This window comes from Propithecus coquereli, unplaced genomic scaffold (genome assembly GCF_000956105.1).
Source record: "Propithecus coquereli isolate 6110/MARCELLA unplaced genomic scaffold, Pcoq_1.0 Scaffold30, whole genome shotgun sequence".
Lineage (NCBI taxonomy): Eukaryota > Metazoa > Chordata > Mammalia > Primates > Indriidae > Propithecus > Propithecus coquereli.
In genome coordinates, this window is record NW_012148619.1 from 5,529,354 (window position 1) to 5,546,326 (window position 16,973).

Consider the following 16,973-nt stretch of genomic DNA (forward strand, 5'->3'; position numbering starts at 1 on the left):
CAATTCATTGAAGATCATACAAGTTAATAAAAGAACCAATTTAAAACTTGAATCTCCATACACCTATTTTAGTGGTTTCTCCATTATATCATATTATATGACAAGAACTAATGTAGTATATCAAGAAACAAAAGAGAAACTATTATTAGTACTTTGAAAGAGTTACTATCTTTTCTTAAGTATCTGCCTTAATATTGAGAAATAATGAAGACACAGAAGGGAACAAACTAATTCATAGTCTGCTACTTATGTAATTAATATATAAACCCAGTGAGATTTCAATATAATCTCTCTTTGTTAGATCAAAATATTCAGTGGCTATAATTTGCCATTGAAAATATCTTTAGCAGAAATGAAAATAAACTCCTGCTTTCCTGCATTAAACTGTATTAGGCTTTAAGTATATTCTGGGTGATTATAAAATATTTTACAATTGAGCTATTTCTTAAATGTTTTTTAATAGTATTGATCATGAAACTTTTTGAAATTTACCATTAGGCCAATGGTGGCAGAGTCTACATAGAACTATGATTCGTGGTGCTCTGGGAAAAACCTTTCGACTTGTTGGCTATACTATTCAGTACGGCTGTATAGCTCATTGTGCTTTTGAATATGTTGGTGGTGTTGTCATGGTAAGTTTTTATATTCAAGAATATTCATTTTAAATATATACTGTTTTTTTCAAATTAAAGGAAAATATTTTTCCCTTTACTATAGTTAAAGCTATTAATTTAATGAATAAAATATGAAAGTTAAAACATAAAACTTTCTAAATATTGTTTCAGTTGGCACTGATATAAAGTATAAGAACTATTACTTTAAATATATCTTGTATTGTTTCTAACAAAGGCACGAAAGGTCCTCTTAATGGTCTAATAATAATAGCTGTTACTGTTTTTTGAATGCTGTTTACTGTTTTCTAGGATACATTTGATGTTTTATACTTATTAACTCATTTAATCTTTTACACCTCTGTGAGATACTTATTAGACATACATTATACATATGAAGAAACAGACTCAGAAATCTCAAGTATTTTGTTCAAGGTCCCACAGTTAGTAAGTAGCAGACTTGGAATTTCAACACAGATTTGTCCAATTTTCGAAACTCTTACTTGTAACCACCATGTATTTAACTGTAATTAGAACAAATGCTTATTCTGCCTAATGTCAATATTAAAATGTTAAAGCTGCCCCCAATCCCCAGCCAGTGTTTTTTCTTAATATGGCATCATGAATCAACCAACCTTGGCTGTTCAAACCTTTTGCCATGTAAATCAAATAATAAATTGACTGGACAGTCAATGGTTCTTTTGTTGTTGTTATTACTATTTTTTTTACTAGGTTTACACTAAGAGATTGACAGTCATACAACCTGAAGTTGAGCTGTAGTAAATAAATATACTTAACTGAAATGAAACTCCCCTCTTTGATTTTTGAAAGTTACATTGATACTTCTAGCGGTAGAAAACATAAACTTTCATTGTATTCTATGTTATTTCTGCCTGAGTAGGAAGTTTCGAGTAAAAAGTTTTATTTACAAATGAGTAGAGTAAACGGAGACTGTTGTATTTAGATTTTTAAAGTGGCAGTGCTTATTTATTCCAGCTTTGAGGTGCAGGTTTGAGTATCCCTTATCCAAAATGCTGGGGACTAGAAGTGTTTCCGATTTCAGATTTTTTTCAGATTTTAGAATATTTGGATATATAATGAGATATCTTGGAGATGTGACCCAAGTTTAAACATGAAGTTCACTTATGTTTCATATGTGTGTACATACATATATATATATATACCTTATCCACAAAGCCTGAACGTAATTTGATACAATATTTTTAATAATTTTTTGCATAAAACCAAGTTTTGGCTGCATTGACTGCACAGGAGGTCAGGTTTGGAATTTTCGACTTGTGGCATTGCGTTGGTCCTCAAAAAGTTTCAGATTTTGGAGCACTTTGGATTTCATATTTTTGGATTAGGCATGCTTAGCTTGTATTTTTCATTATTGTTTGAAGACATACAAATATGAAAGTCTTTAAAGTCCATCTCATTATGCTAGTAGAAAATGTAAATTACAGCCCCATCAAATGAGAAAGCTATTCTCTTGGAAAAGTAATAAAGGGCATCAACTCATTGAGAATAGTATACTACCCCTTAATAAATTATCATCATGGTCACTGGATGATATTTAACAATAATAAGAAAATGAATCATTCATTCATTCAATAAATATGTATTGGTTATCAATTTTATGCCAAGCACTGTTCTTGGTCTTGGTTATATAGCTGGAAACATGAGAGACAAGGTCCTAGTCCTCATAGAGCTTACATTTTAAAGGTGGGCAAAATTGGAAACGTAGATAATGTTATTTCATCTATGTATTATAATGTAATATCAATAAATGATTTATAATAATATTTGTGTTTCCAGACTAGGTGGCTTCTCTATAGTTGAACTTATCTGGAAACTACTAAATTATTATGAATCATCCCCAAGCTCAAAGAACGTTTGCTTGATTTTTTTTCCCCCTTTAAACCTGCTCAGATGATTTATATTAAATTTAAAGAGGTTTTAACTCAAATTACAAAATTACCTCTCTTTTCAGTGTTCTGGACCATCAATGGAGCCTACAATTAAAAATTCAGATATTGTCTTTGCAGAAAATCTTAGTCGACATTTTTATAGTATCCAAAGGTAAATTTCTATCATGAATATATTAAACATAGTGAAAACACCCACATATTGTATCTTCTCTGTAGTTTCTTAACTTTATCTTTAAAAACATGTATAAGTAATCAAATTAATGAACAGCTAGATAAAATTTTGAGTCAAATATCTTCTCTCAGTTTTAGAAAGTTTAATAGTTTTTCTAAACACGTACAGTTTCATGGGTCATTGTATTGCTTATATCATTGTCAAAAATGGTTATCAGTCCCTCTTATACTTGTAAGTCTACTTTTTTATTGAATCCTAGAATGTTTTTAGTTAAGAATTAGGAAGTTAGGGACTGCATTACATATGCCAAATAAGTGTTTTGGTTTTTAAATTTTTTAAAATAATTCTATAATTCTGTTGGTGGTTGTTTATTCTCTCTACATAGCCTGTGATAACCATTTGATGATTTTCAGATCACAGCATTGTATGTAGCTGAGAATTTTATCTAGTGTGATTCTCCTGATTAATTATATTAAGTTGAATAACTCCTTGGCAAATGTTGTCATTAAACCTTTTTAAATCCTATTCCAAATTGGGTTCCAATCCTTGTGATACTCTATTCTAATTAATTATATTAGTATAATTCCTTCCAATTGAATGTCAAGTATTAGTAATTTAATATATTTTCTAAAGAGCTCTGCTCAGATTTCCTAAAATTTTAAGTCCATTTATTTTTTATAATTCTGGAAAACATAAATCTGTGCCAGCTTTCGTCTCAGTAAACTACAAATTTGACTCCCTCACTCTGGTATTTAGCTTACAGCATAGTAAGTAGGTTTAGGGTTGGCACTCTCCTCTTTCGCTGTTCACTTTGCTATAGCGTGTTTCACGTTATTGAAAAATCATCAAGATTTCTAAACAGGCAAAAATAAAAGCCTGGATATTTGCTAAAGCCTGTGAATCTCTCTTCAGTCAACTGCACAGAACACTCAGACTTGAGGCAATCTCATTTTTACTAGTACTTATTCTTTCAACAAATAGTTAATGAGCACCTAATTTATAAGATATGGTGTACATTATAATGTTAAAATTAATGAGATATTGACACTTTTCAAAAGCTTACTGTCTAGTAGAATAAGAATATTTATAACTGTAAATGAGAAAGGAAAATTTTAATAAAGTTCCTTTTAGAACTCTATTTGAAAGAATTGTGAGTCCAAGGCATAAGTATTTTGATCTAAGTTCTATGCATATATATGGTTAGACCACCAGAAATATAGTCAACATTAACATTGCCTTCTGTAAAAACAGCATGACTGAATTATGATTTCTGTGTTGCCATTCAAGTGCAGAATTTGTTTTAAGGGTCATACTGATTATTTGATCAAAAACTTAAAGTGCATGAAACACCCATGGAGAGTTTCTTTTTCCAAAACTACCCAAAATCAACTTTGATAGAGTGTTGCAATCTTTGCAAACTTGTTCATCTAAACAGTTCCACTGGCCTGGTTCTAGTTGGTTAGAAAGAGAATAGTTTATCCTATTTTCAAAAGAATGCATATTATATTGCCTCCAAATTATAGAATTTAATGATTTGATACCTTTCAGCTTGTACCAAGAACAGCCTCAAGAAATGATCATTGTTAAAACTGCAACTCCAAGTACTATAAAAAGAATAATAATAAATAAGAAATGATTGTGAATACTATTTCTGCATTGTCCTGATAAAGACGGTATCTTTTATTCCCTTATAATAAGAATCCATTTTATGAATTCCTCTTTAGTTGTTAGGGACAATTTTGTCTTACCTCCCAAACTAAAATTTATTTTATGAATTAATGATTGCCATATAACTAATCTTAATTTTTTTTTACTTGACTAACAAAAAATTTAGAACTCATTTTAATATTTGTATATAGCAGTCATTAGGTTTCTGATTTAACCATCATCTTCTTTTTATTTTTTTGGCTTTTGATATTTTGACATATACATCTTTTATTATAAATAACATTAAATTATTTCTGGAAGTAGGTACAACTAATAAGCATATATGTTAAATCCTTTTAAATATGTGTTAGGCAACAGAATTCACATATTGCTAATTTTATGCAGAAAGAGCATTGTGTTCTGTTGGTTGAGGTCATTAGTCCTACGTTCTTTGTCTCTTTCCACTTCGTAAGATCTTTCATATTGTTTATTATTATATAGATTGTCATTTCTTCCATGAATCACACCTTCCATATGTAATCAGGCCCATATTGGTTTTATATGTTTGATACCTTATTTTTAGAGTATATGTACGGGTAGCTTTTAGCATTTTATTTACATGGTTATGTCTTTTGATTTTTTTCTCAAATATATGTCCTTTTGACTATACTATAAATTATATGGGTTATATAATTTATATGCTGTTACTTCTCAATTCTTTGTGCTCTAAGGAAACATAGATGATGTTTCTACCTTTTTAATGTGCTCTAGAGTCAATCAGTGCTAGTGGCTGGGAAGTAAAATTTATTTAGTAAATTAACTAAATAGTATTTATATGGAATTGTCTTTCCATAGTTTTGGTTCTAAAAATTTGGACAAAGAAGTAACACATAGTGGATATAGTGTAAAAAGATAATTCTTGTGGAATTCTCAGAAAGTTTATAATTTTCTAAAATTATCAGAAGTTTTAGTTAGCTTTTCCATCACTCTTATTGTTGGATTCTAACCCATAAAAGTCAGTCACAAAGGTTCTCAAAGCTAGTACATATATGGGAGGATCGTATATTAGAGGATAAAGGGTGTGGCTTTGTTTCAGTTGCCTTGTAAAAGAATTAAAACAATGCCATGCCTGTGTTCATGCTTAATAAATAATACAGACATTTCTTTCACTTTTTCCCCCCTCAGAGGTGACATTGTGATTGCAAAAAGCCCAAGTGATCCAAAATCAAATATTTGTAAAAGAGTAATTGGTTTGGAAGGAGACAAAATCCTCACCACTAGTTCATCAGATTTCTTTAAAAGCCATAGTTATGTAAGTAACATTTCAATTATGTTATTCGTTGGTATCATAGTTGATTGACATTAACTGAATACATTGACAGAAGAAAATAAATTTTATTTGTATTTTGAATGTAAGAAAAAGTGCTGCAGCTAGTGGAATTTAAGTATGTTTATGTCAAGAACAATTTGGCCATTATATTTCATATATTTTAGTTCCTTTTAAAACTCCCTATAAACATCTCAATAATAATTATTACAGGCAAGATTCATGAATGGATGCTGAAATTATTGGACAGAGTTTGAGAAGAAATAGGATATTTGCATAGTCTCAGAGTACCTCTTTCAGGATATTTATTACAAAGGGAACAACCTTAGGGAAGAAACCTATCAGGCACCACCTTTCCCAAGTGATCAAGATTAACTTCACCAATAATAAGACATTATCAACGTAGTGTAGCCCTGAATTGAACTACCAAGAAGGGAGCATCACTTTTGTGGCATTGCAAAAAAATGAAAAAAAAAAAAAAAGCATAAAACTTCAGTTTAATCATGGGAAAACATAAGACAAACCCGAATTGAGATTCATTCTACAATATAACCGAGCAATGCTCTTCAAAAATGTCATGGACATGAATAACATGGACAAACTGAGGAATTGTCATGGATGGGAAGAGACAAAGGAAACATGATAACTACATGAAATCTGGGACCGTGCCTTAGAAAGTTTTTCCACAGATTAGTTAGTGGAAAATCTGGCAAAATCAAAGAAAGTCTACACTTTAGTTTTTAAAACCCTTTTTAAAATTTTAGAATAGAAATTATATATAATCAGCTTACCTATAGAAAAAGAATGCAAGAGCAGCAGAATGGAAGAGTGGAGATGTAATGTGATAGTTCCTTTCACCAATCACATGGTTGCTATGACAGGGCTTATGGGGGAGGGGATGGCCTTTTGTTTACTCAGCATATACGCTTCTTACTGTAATAATTACAGCTTAATTTTCTACTTCAAATTTTCTGTCACTATCAAATTAATACAGCTATTATGTCTGATAACTTTACCTCTATATTCATACCCAATGTAAATACAAAATTGAAGAGTTACACTGTCTTTGTCATTGTAAATTTATTTTGAACTATAATAGCCTGTGATTGCCCTATAAGTAAGTTTGATCAATAGCCTATTAAGGCTGGGCACGGTTGCTATCACCTGTAATCCCAGCACACTGGGAGGCTGAGTTGGGAGGACTGCTTGAGCCTAGGAGCTTGAGACCAGCTTGGGCAATATCTCTACAAAAAGATTAGCCGGGCATGGTGGTGCGTGCCTATAGTCCCAGCTACTCAGGAGACTGAGGTGGGAGGATTGCTTGAGCCCAGGAGTTTGAGGTTGCAGCAAGCTATGATGACACCACTGTATTCTAGCCTGTGTAACAGAGCAAGACCCTGTCTCCAAACAGCTAAAAAAAATAGACTATTAAGTAATCTATTATTTATTTACCATCCATAATAGAATATGGTTCAGCTGTGCAAGCGTTTTTGACATTTATTACTACAATGCTAAACACACAGTAATTGTTAGCTGATGGTGATAATAATGTTAAAGATGATAGTGTGGTATTAGATAACCTATATTTCTACTATGGCTTTCATCATGAACATTGTATCATTTGCTTCTTAAAAAATGTTAGATTTTGTCATATAGTTTCACCTTCATATAACTATAACCATTTCATGAGATATTCTAGTCATTTCTAAGTTGCTTTAACAACAATTATATACTAGAGACCTGAAAGAGTTTTGTTAACAGACAGAACAACAGAATAAATAACATCCTCTATCTACTCAAATACCATATTGTTATTGTTATTTTCATTTTAAGAGTTATTGAAGGAGGAATATCAGGAAAAAAGGATTTAGATAAAGTCTCTGCTGAATAATCAGAGAAGATAACCAGAGGACTGTGAGATGTACATTTTTTTGAATATTCTATTTAAGGAAAATATTGAGGATTTTTTTGTTTTTAATTGACACAAAATAATTGTACATATTTATGGGATAGAGTGTGATACTTTGATACATGTGTACATTGTATAAAAATCAAATGAGAGTGTTTAGCATATTTATCACCTTATACATTTATCATTTCTTTGTGGTGAGAACATTTAAAAATCCTCTCTTCTAGCTATTTTGAAATATATAGTAATATTGTTAACCATAGTCACCCTACTGTGCAATGGAACACCAGAATTTATTCCTTCTGTCATTGAGTTTTTATATGTTTTATGAATGGACAAATTAGAGGACACTGCCATTTTGTTCCAGGTATATTCCATTCACTTTGGTTTGGCATATTTATAAGTGTACAATAAATACATAATTATAATATTCTTGGCCAACAATTACATACTTACTCGGTACTGTTGAAACTCTTTACAAGGGTTATCTTATTTAATTATCACAACAGCAACCCAATGAAATAGGTAACAGTAGTATTTGATAGGAAAACTAAACAGGAGGCTAAATAAATTGCCCAATTTCAAACTGAGAGGAAGAGTTGGGATTCAAACACAAGTAGCGTGGCTTCAGAATCTGTACTCCTTCCTGTGCCACTACTTATCCCAGAATACTATCTACTTATTTAATTATTATTTCTATTCCCATTTCATCAAATTGTACTTCCCTTAAAATGTATTTGTCTTTGTTATTTTATAAAAGAAAGGGAACTATTTCTGCGCAGGGGCGATATTCATTCTGAAAGAGAAGCCAGTGTTTTTCAGGGCTTGGTTATTCAAGCCCTAAGAATTGTATAGCTATTACAGAACCACTTTAGCAAATGTGTTCCATTAATCAAGGTGATTTATAACAAAAATTCATCCAAGTTTGGAGTACTCTGAAAAGATATCCAAACTGTTTGCAAGGTCTGCCCCTTTACAGTGTTCCCTTTTTCAGCCATCTCAGAAGCACACTGTGCTGTATTATTTTATTAAATGGAGTTCTTCTCCTTACCTATGCATCCTCTTAGAAAAATCATTGTTTATAAGATGAAGACATTACTATTCAGATCTTAATTGAGCGGCAGAGTAAAGATGATCAATATTAAGTATGTTTTGAATTACAGGGAAAAAATATTCTTGTACATAGGTGCGTCAGAAAGCAAAACACCAAAATTGTCACTTGGAACCTAGACTATAGAGTTTAGCATATGAAAGAAATGGCATTGTTTTTAGGTTGGCAAAAAAGAACGTAAACATTGGTTAAGTGATGTGGAATCATTTTATTCATTTTAGAATTCTTTCCTCCCACCTCTATTCCAGAGTTCTAAAAGTCCACGGGGCAAGCAACACTTATGAACCAGATTTATTTTTTACATTAAGTATGTGGAAACTAAGCAGTTCCTATTAAGTTGCTATTGCAGAGGGTTTTGCTTATTTTGAGGCCAATATTTTCCTGGGATTATGAGCTGAGTATTGGCTACTGTAAGGATATAAGCTTAATTTGTGACTCTCAAAAGAAACAAATTGTAATCAGCTGAACCATCTTGAACACCTTGCCTTGCTAAATATACTATAGGAATTCCTCAGTTTACTGTTCGAAGCCACTACTTTACCAAAAATAATTTAGTTATAAGTAGGAGTATTTAGTAAATAGAAAATAAATAACATGAATTGGCGTTCTTCTGTTGGTTTGCACAGTAGGCAATATGCAAAGTAAAACCCTATTTAATTAAGTCTCCATTTCCCTAGGGAATACAGGGAGGGCCAGAGCTCAGGAAATACAGTAAAATTTTGTTATAAAGCCAATGAAGAGAAGAAGAAAAACACTTTGTAATCTTTATTAGGATAATATTGTGTGATAGTCCAAGACTGATTTTAATCCATAGTATAACTATGGTATAGGTAGACATTTTGAAATATAGTAAATTCTTATCAGGAAACATGCTATAAAACCTCCCATCTAAACAAACTTCCTTAACACTACATCCTCCTATAGGAAAGAGTTGTGTATACTTACTCCATTCTGAGGTTGTTATTCTCTTGCTCATTCCAGTTAGGCTTTTGGTCCCTACCGCTTCATTGAAACAGTTCTTGTCAAAGTCCCCAACTCCTCTGTTGTCTCTCCAGTGGTCAACTGTCTGTCTTTGCCCTACTTGACCAATTGTTAGTATTTGAAATAGTTGTTTTTCAAACCTGGTTTCACTTAGTTTGGGGGATACCATTCTCTCTAGGTTATCACTGTGGAGTACTGAACTTGGTCTAAATTAAGGCTTCTAAAGGAATGGGGAAATTATGGTATGTTGGACCTAACTTGGTCTTATTTTGGGGGAAGGTTTGGTGCCCCAGAAAAGCTATGATGGTCTTCGTTACAATGAAGGATAAGTCGCCCTTGCAACATTCAGTCCTACTAATTAGGTTATGTGGTAATAAGAGTTCTCTACATTTAAGTAAAAATACATGTGGTTTTTGGATATATTTAACTACTATATAAGTATTTTTGTTCTTTTGATCCTTTTATTGGTTGACAAATTAATGATGAGTAAAGTTGTTACCTGTGGTTTATACACATCTTTTTTAAGTGAAAACTTCTGCTTTTCAGTGGTTGTTCATTGTAAAACGAAGAATCATTTTTGGAATCTTTCAAACAATTAAAACTTTACTTATTGAGTTTTAGTTTCTTAACTGTAACAGCTACCCTTTAATGAAAATAGACATATTAATAGAATATGATTATGGAGATTCCAGTATATTCCTGTGGTTAAAGTATAGCAATCTTTCACTATTGTTAAAGGAAGCAGATCTGTACTAATTAGAAAAATTATGTTTTACTTTTCTTCTAGCACTGCCAAAAACATCAAGTTATATAAAGGTTTTTGGATGCCCTTGATAACACAGATTCCAGTATTGTACACAAAAGGTGAAATGCTGTTCACCAAATGATAGTCTATAATCACGGCACAATGATGGTAGCTGAATAAGGAACGTAGTATTTCTTACATTTTTCTTTGTGAATTATAGAATATATTAATAACAACATCATTATTGTTGTTGGCAGAAATGTAAGAAATGGAGACAATTTTATACTTCAGAAAGAACTGATTAAATGTTTTCAGGATACACTGCTGGTGTAGTGTTTTTATTAATAAAAACTTGGAAAGGCAACAATATGGCAGTAATAAAGCTGTTTTACAGTATATTAGAAAATATTTAAATAAAACTGACACCTGGGAAACAATATCCCTAATTAGCATTATAAAATGGTCATGTTATATAGTTAACACTAATAGTCCTTTAATGTGTACTGTGTATTTAGGTTATAGTTCAAATCCCTGAATATCCTAATGCTGTTTTTCTGTTTGTTTAAATGTCATTTACCTTAGCAAAAAGTCACAACCATCTGGTCTTCTATTACCACTTGTATTATAAACAGAAAAAAGTACTTCTCTGTAGGGAGAGGAATCATCAGATTGAAAGGCTTGTGTATTATAAGCTGCTGATATACTAAATCCTTATGTCATTTAAATAGAAGAACTACCTAATAATGTCACTTATTACAACTAGGATATCTAAACAAGGGACTTGTTTTTTGCAGACTATAGTGATAAAAACCTGTGCTACACATCCATTTCTCAGCAACGGCTCCCAGGATAATCAATCATGGCATACTGCTAATGCCTTGATTGCAGCTGATGTGGAGGAAATATGTTTACTCTTTTGCTAAAGTGAAGTTCACTGCGGAGATGACGTGACTTTTTCATCCTATAGCTAACACAATTCTGAAGATAAATTTGACTTAGTATTTACAAGTCTGAGGTGTTTTTGTTCACTAAAGAATCATCTTTGAGGCCCCTCAGCTTAAGCATTTTCTGATGCGTTATGTGAACATTTTCAGAATAATTTATGCTTAGTTTAACAATAATACGTAGTTTATAAGAATTTTATTTTGTAGCAATATATTTTATTTTTATATTTGAAAAGATTCCTATATGAAGATCACTATTTCTCCTGAAAGAGAAGCAGGTTGTCCTGAAATTTATTCATGTTGCTCATGAATTATTCACAATAATAATATTTTAATCACCTAATAATATTTTAATCACTCTAAGTTAGAAAGTCAGGGCCATTGGTGCAAATCTAGAGGCAGTATGCAATTCAGTGAAATATAAATATTATATGTATTTTTATCTTCAAGTTATTTGGACCGCTATACTTTAAAACTGCCTAAAAGTAATTTAGAGAAATTAAGAAAGATTAAAATTGTTAACACTCTTGTTCAATGTAAGCCTCTGAACCAAACTCCGAACTCTTTTGGTAGTAAAGAGAATATATCAATATTTCAAGTGTCACATGGCTTCCTAATCTGATAACAATCATCTAAGTCTGTTGGAAAAGCTGCCATTGATTAGGTGGAATATGTTCAGGTGTCTTTTGGAATAAGCAGCTAAATGAAGTTCTTATGTTGTACTTTGTATAATTAAAATTTGACAAGTTTCTGTGAACAGCTTAATATTAGTCTATAAAAATATTCTCACTCTACCTAAAATAAGAGTGGAAAAGAGGAGTAAAATATATAAAAGCAGATAAGCATGTTATAAAATGAGGTATTAATTAGCAAGAAATTATTGTTATTACAAGTTATTACACTGCCAATCTAGATGTGAGAGTGTTTTCCTCCTGGGTTAGAATTTTCATAGCTACTTTGAGAAAATGTACAAATCACTTAGTATGGCACAGCTAGTGCTTCCATCTCCACAAAACACACGTGCAGAGCCAACAGGGAAAGGAGACTAAGCAGTATTTTTAAGAAGGTACTTACAACAATAGGTGAATAATTTAAAATTCTCAGATGCAATTTAAGATTCTCATCTATTCCCTGTACATTATTTATGAATCTCTAAATCAGGAAGGATTTGAGAAACCTGTCATCTGAAGAGACCTGACTTCTCTATGTAAGGAAAGTCAAAGTAGGTCTAGGGACATGGACTGATACGGACTTCTGACCCCAAACCAATCCCAGCATTCATGCATCTTCCTTATGAGGCTACCTCAGTGGCAGCCAGACCACTGGACTTGGGAGGAAGGACAGAAGGGTAGGATGGGAAAGAAGACTTAAATGGCTTTCAGGAGGCTATCTTGGTAGGCACGACTTGCCAGACATTCATCCCTCAAATTTCCTTTTTAAATTTATGCATGCATTCCTTAATTCCACAAACATTTATTGAGGATCAACACCATCATATTAGGGTGGATCAAGTCTTTGCCCCCAGCAATGCCAATAGAACTTTCTGAAATAATGAAAATGAAGGAAAGGAGGGAGGGGGCCAGAGGAGGGGAAGGGGGAGGGAAGGAAGAAGGAACCGGAGGCAGGGAGACCAGTTAATAAATAATAACATTGAGAATGGAAAGAAGTATAAAGATTGCAGAAAGATTAACGAAGTATCTAGACAAGATTGGATGCTGGAAGAAAGAGAATTGCAGGGCTTAAAAATGACACCCAAGTTTTTAGCTTTTGTAATAGGAGTAGGTGGTACAATAAAATAGGGGTAAGGTGAAAACGTTAGTTTGGGAAATGAACAGAAAATATATTTAATTTTGGACAAGTGTAGCTATCTACTAGTATCATTACTAATATCAACTGTATTTTAAATTAATACCATAGCAATTAAATTATTATAGCAAGTGGCAAAAAAAAAAAAAAAATGCCAAAAAACACTGCTTTCCCAAAACGACATCTGGTTGCTTTGCTATTCCTCCTTGATGTCCACACAGTATGTTTTCATGATCTCTTAGTCAAAACAATGTTTTGATGCTCTCAGATCTAGATCAATCTTACTTTTTAAAAGATCTTCAGCTACTCTCTTTGTATCAGGCATCATCATAAAGAAAAGTCACCTGTCATCCACCTGCTTAATTTGCAATTTTATATTCACAATGCTAGATTTTATTCTAAATAATTTTCAGGGTTTGGAACATTAGATTTGTGTTTTGATGAATAAAACACAAGTAGGAGAAGTGTCCGTCAAAGAAAAACATGCAACAGTGCCTTTTTTTGAAAAAAAATGCGTTAGTAACGTCAAGTACAAAAAGACCTACCTATTTAATAATTTCTTTTTTTGAGGTATGGGCTCTTTCTGCTGGTGACCTTCTATTTCTAATACCATTTCAGATATAAATCTGTTTTCTAGCCTATTTCTTTATGAAGCAGTTATGCATAGGGGCAATTAGAAATTGAAAAGAGCTATAGAGATTCAGCTGTAGCAATAAATCCATATAGGAATGTGTTTGGACTTTGGTAAGAATTATGTGAGGTGGCAGGAATAAAACTATATGGTGGAGACATATCAGTACATATTGTATACAGTATGGATCTAATTTACCAACTATTTAGAACTGTTTTTCTGAAAGCATGAGAAAACTCATTATTTTAATACTTACAGCTTTATTCTACTATATTTTGAAATACCTTATGTTGCGTTAAGTTCAGCTCATCTTCTGGAATGTTAGAACAAGGGTGTAGATCAGGCTGTATTAAAGTGAAAATGCAGAGATATTCTTAGAATGAGGATATAAAATGTTTCTTTTAAAAACTAAAACCAAAAAGAACAAAAAGAAGTTGAAAGTAAAAGACTGGGACATTAGTATTGAGTGGCTTGGATAGAATGGCCTATGTACTGTATTAATTCCCAACCCTCTTCCCCTTCCTCTGCCTTCTGACTAGTTTGTAAATGGTTCTGAAGAAGTGGATGCTTCATAAGGAAGGGCCTAAGCATTTGATATCTAATAAACATTGCTTGATGAAGATGCCTGTTGAAAGAATAAAAATGTTAGTGTTTACTATTAACGTAGCATGATTTGATCTTGAAAATCAAATTAAATCAGCTACCATATTTAATATGGCACTTATTCACAATTAATGTACATTTTTAATTATATTGGATTCAATTCAAAGACTTGGGTATCACCAGATAACTGAATACAGTGTAAAAGAAAATAACCAAAAACATAATCAAAGTAAAATTGCAAAGCACAGTTCATTTTGCAGAGAACTGGGTAGACTGCTTAGGAAATTAGGAACAAAGCAAGCCCAGCAGGCATCATTTATACTGGCAGCTGTGGCAACTGCTAGTAAGTGCTCTTACTGAGTGGTTACTTGGTGCCAAGAGCCTCGTGTTACTTCATTTGGTTCTCACAATATTTCTGTAAGGTATCTATTAGTCTTAGTTGTATAGATAAGGTTTAAATAACTTGTCCAGGGTGCTTAACTAGTAGGTTGCAGAGCTGCATTTGGAACTCAGGATTATGACTGTGTGGACTGTGTCTTTAACCACTATCCTAAACAACCCATCAGAGGTTATTATTCAGGATAGATGGAGGTATTGAGTGCTTAGGGAGAAGATGAAGGAGCTTAGCTTGTAATAGCTATGAGAATGAGCAAGTCAAGTCTTAGACTAAGCTTTAAACTTTCTCAGCAGGGAGATGCTCAATAATGAAAGAGAACATGGTAGTAAAAAAGCCTACTTGAGCCCCAGTGCTGTAGGTGTAGCTTACTGAAACTTTTGTTTAAATTTCTGTTGGTAATGACTGGTTATGAACCTAAAGTGGCACCATTTTTAAGTAGAGAAGGGCAACAACAATCCCCGGGAAATATGTGGAAAGGATAGTTATAAGGCAGAATTTAAATGGAGAGAAAAAGAAGCAGGACTGCATAGAAAATAGTACCCATTAAAATAATCAGTGTATTAACTATTCTGTGCCTGGTCCTTATAAATGTAATCCCTTTGTCATGCATCTAGCATTTTGAGAGCACGTCCATCATGACTCTAGATATTCTGCTGCCTTAATTAGCTCAAGTAGACAGCATGTGGGTAAGAAGTTAGAGCAAGGAGAATGTCAATAAAGACAGAATATTAGTGAAACTGTTTTTGAGTTTGCTTTCAGACATACCCATTACTGGTACTTGAGACACTCCCATTTTTTTAAATTAAAGATTAATAATGTTTTTTTCATCTTCGTATTCTAAAAAGCTCTTCTAATTTATTGTGTCTCAGGGGATTTAATTCTTCACTTTTTTACATGTATGTTTTTGTTTATAGCTCTGCTGATGTTTACAGGAAGCATAAATGCCAACAGTTATTTACTGATATTTCTAATTTTGCTGTTACCTGAATCAAACAAATACTGGGTTTTATAAAATCCTTTTAGAACAATATTAATAAATTATTTCACTTTCCAAATATTCTCTCTAGTAGTATGTGTGCATGGAATAATAAATTATTTCATTTTCTAAATATTCCCTCTGGTAGTATGTATGCATAGAGTCTTATTATGGCCGCATTTTGGTTATATAAGTCATAATTAAACAGAATACACATTAGCCACACAGAAGATAGTAATTTGACTTGATACTGCTCACTTGGAAGATGATAAAATAAAAAACAATTATATGGGTCTTAATTGTTGGACTAAAATGACATCTTATGAATGTATATTCATCATAGGGACTTTTTTCAAGGAAAAAGAAATTTTGCATCTTATATTTTATTGATTATTCCATTGGACATACAGCAAAATCTTTAAAATATATGTGCAGGATGAAATCTTGAGACTAAAGTGTCATTGATATATCATTCAATGATATATCATTGGGAATGATATATAATTCCCACATGCTTTTACCAAAAAGAAACAAAAAGACTTTATGTGATTGCTTTTGTAAAACATGTATGCTTTTATTTTTCTTATACATCACAGGAAAAGGAAAAAATAATCAAGTAAAAGAAAGGATTCTAAAAACTTTGCTCCTCTCCTTTTATGATTTTTGTTCATTGCTTTAATGACTATTGTTTCCTTTTCTTTTGTAGTCATTTTAGAAGAACCACTAAAGAAGCATGAGCAATAGGTAGGGCCAATGTACACCCTACCTTTGTTGGTTGTAAACTATAAAATATGTGGTAAATAAAGGCTTAGTTAAAAAATCAATCTGTTCTTAGGATTTTCTGTTTTTTGAAACTTTTGAAAGGTCATACTTAAAATATCTTACTTTTTAATCAGAACTTTTCCTAATTATAAAGTTTGATCCAAAATTTGTTCTTTGCTTCATCAAACAAATTAGAAATTCTTTGCTTAATCACGTAAATGAGTTTGATTACAGTTTACTAAATGTGTTATTTGATATGGTGGACTGTTTCATCAGATTTCACTGGAACCAAGAAAGGTAACACCTGTGAGTTGCCTCACAAAAACCTCTTTTGTTAAATGGACACCCGCAAGCCATGAGGCAATTACATTTGTTGCTTGTACTAAAAAGGAAGCACTTAACTAGAACTCAGTAAATATA

General features: G+C 32.2%; 1 protein-coding gene across 1 annotated transcript in view; it reads left to right on the forward strand.

Annotated features, from left to right (window-relative positions):
* The first annotated feature begins 502 nt into the window (after positions 1-502).
* Positions 503-16,973, forward strand: part of IMMP1L (IMP1 inner mitochondrial membrane peptidase-like (S. cerevisiae)) — a 25,639-nt gene continuing 9,168 nt past the window's right edge. The window contains exons 1-3 of the mRNA XM_012649588.1: positions 503-632; positions 2,605-2,693; positions 5,547-5,673. Coding sequence (XP_012505042.1) covers positions 528-632; positions 2,605-2,693; positions 5,547-5,673 — 321 coding nt within the window. The 5' untranslated portion in view covers positions 503-527. The remainder of the gene's footprint in view (positions 633-2,604; positions 2,694-5,546; positions 5,674-16,973) is intronic.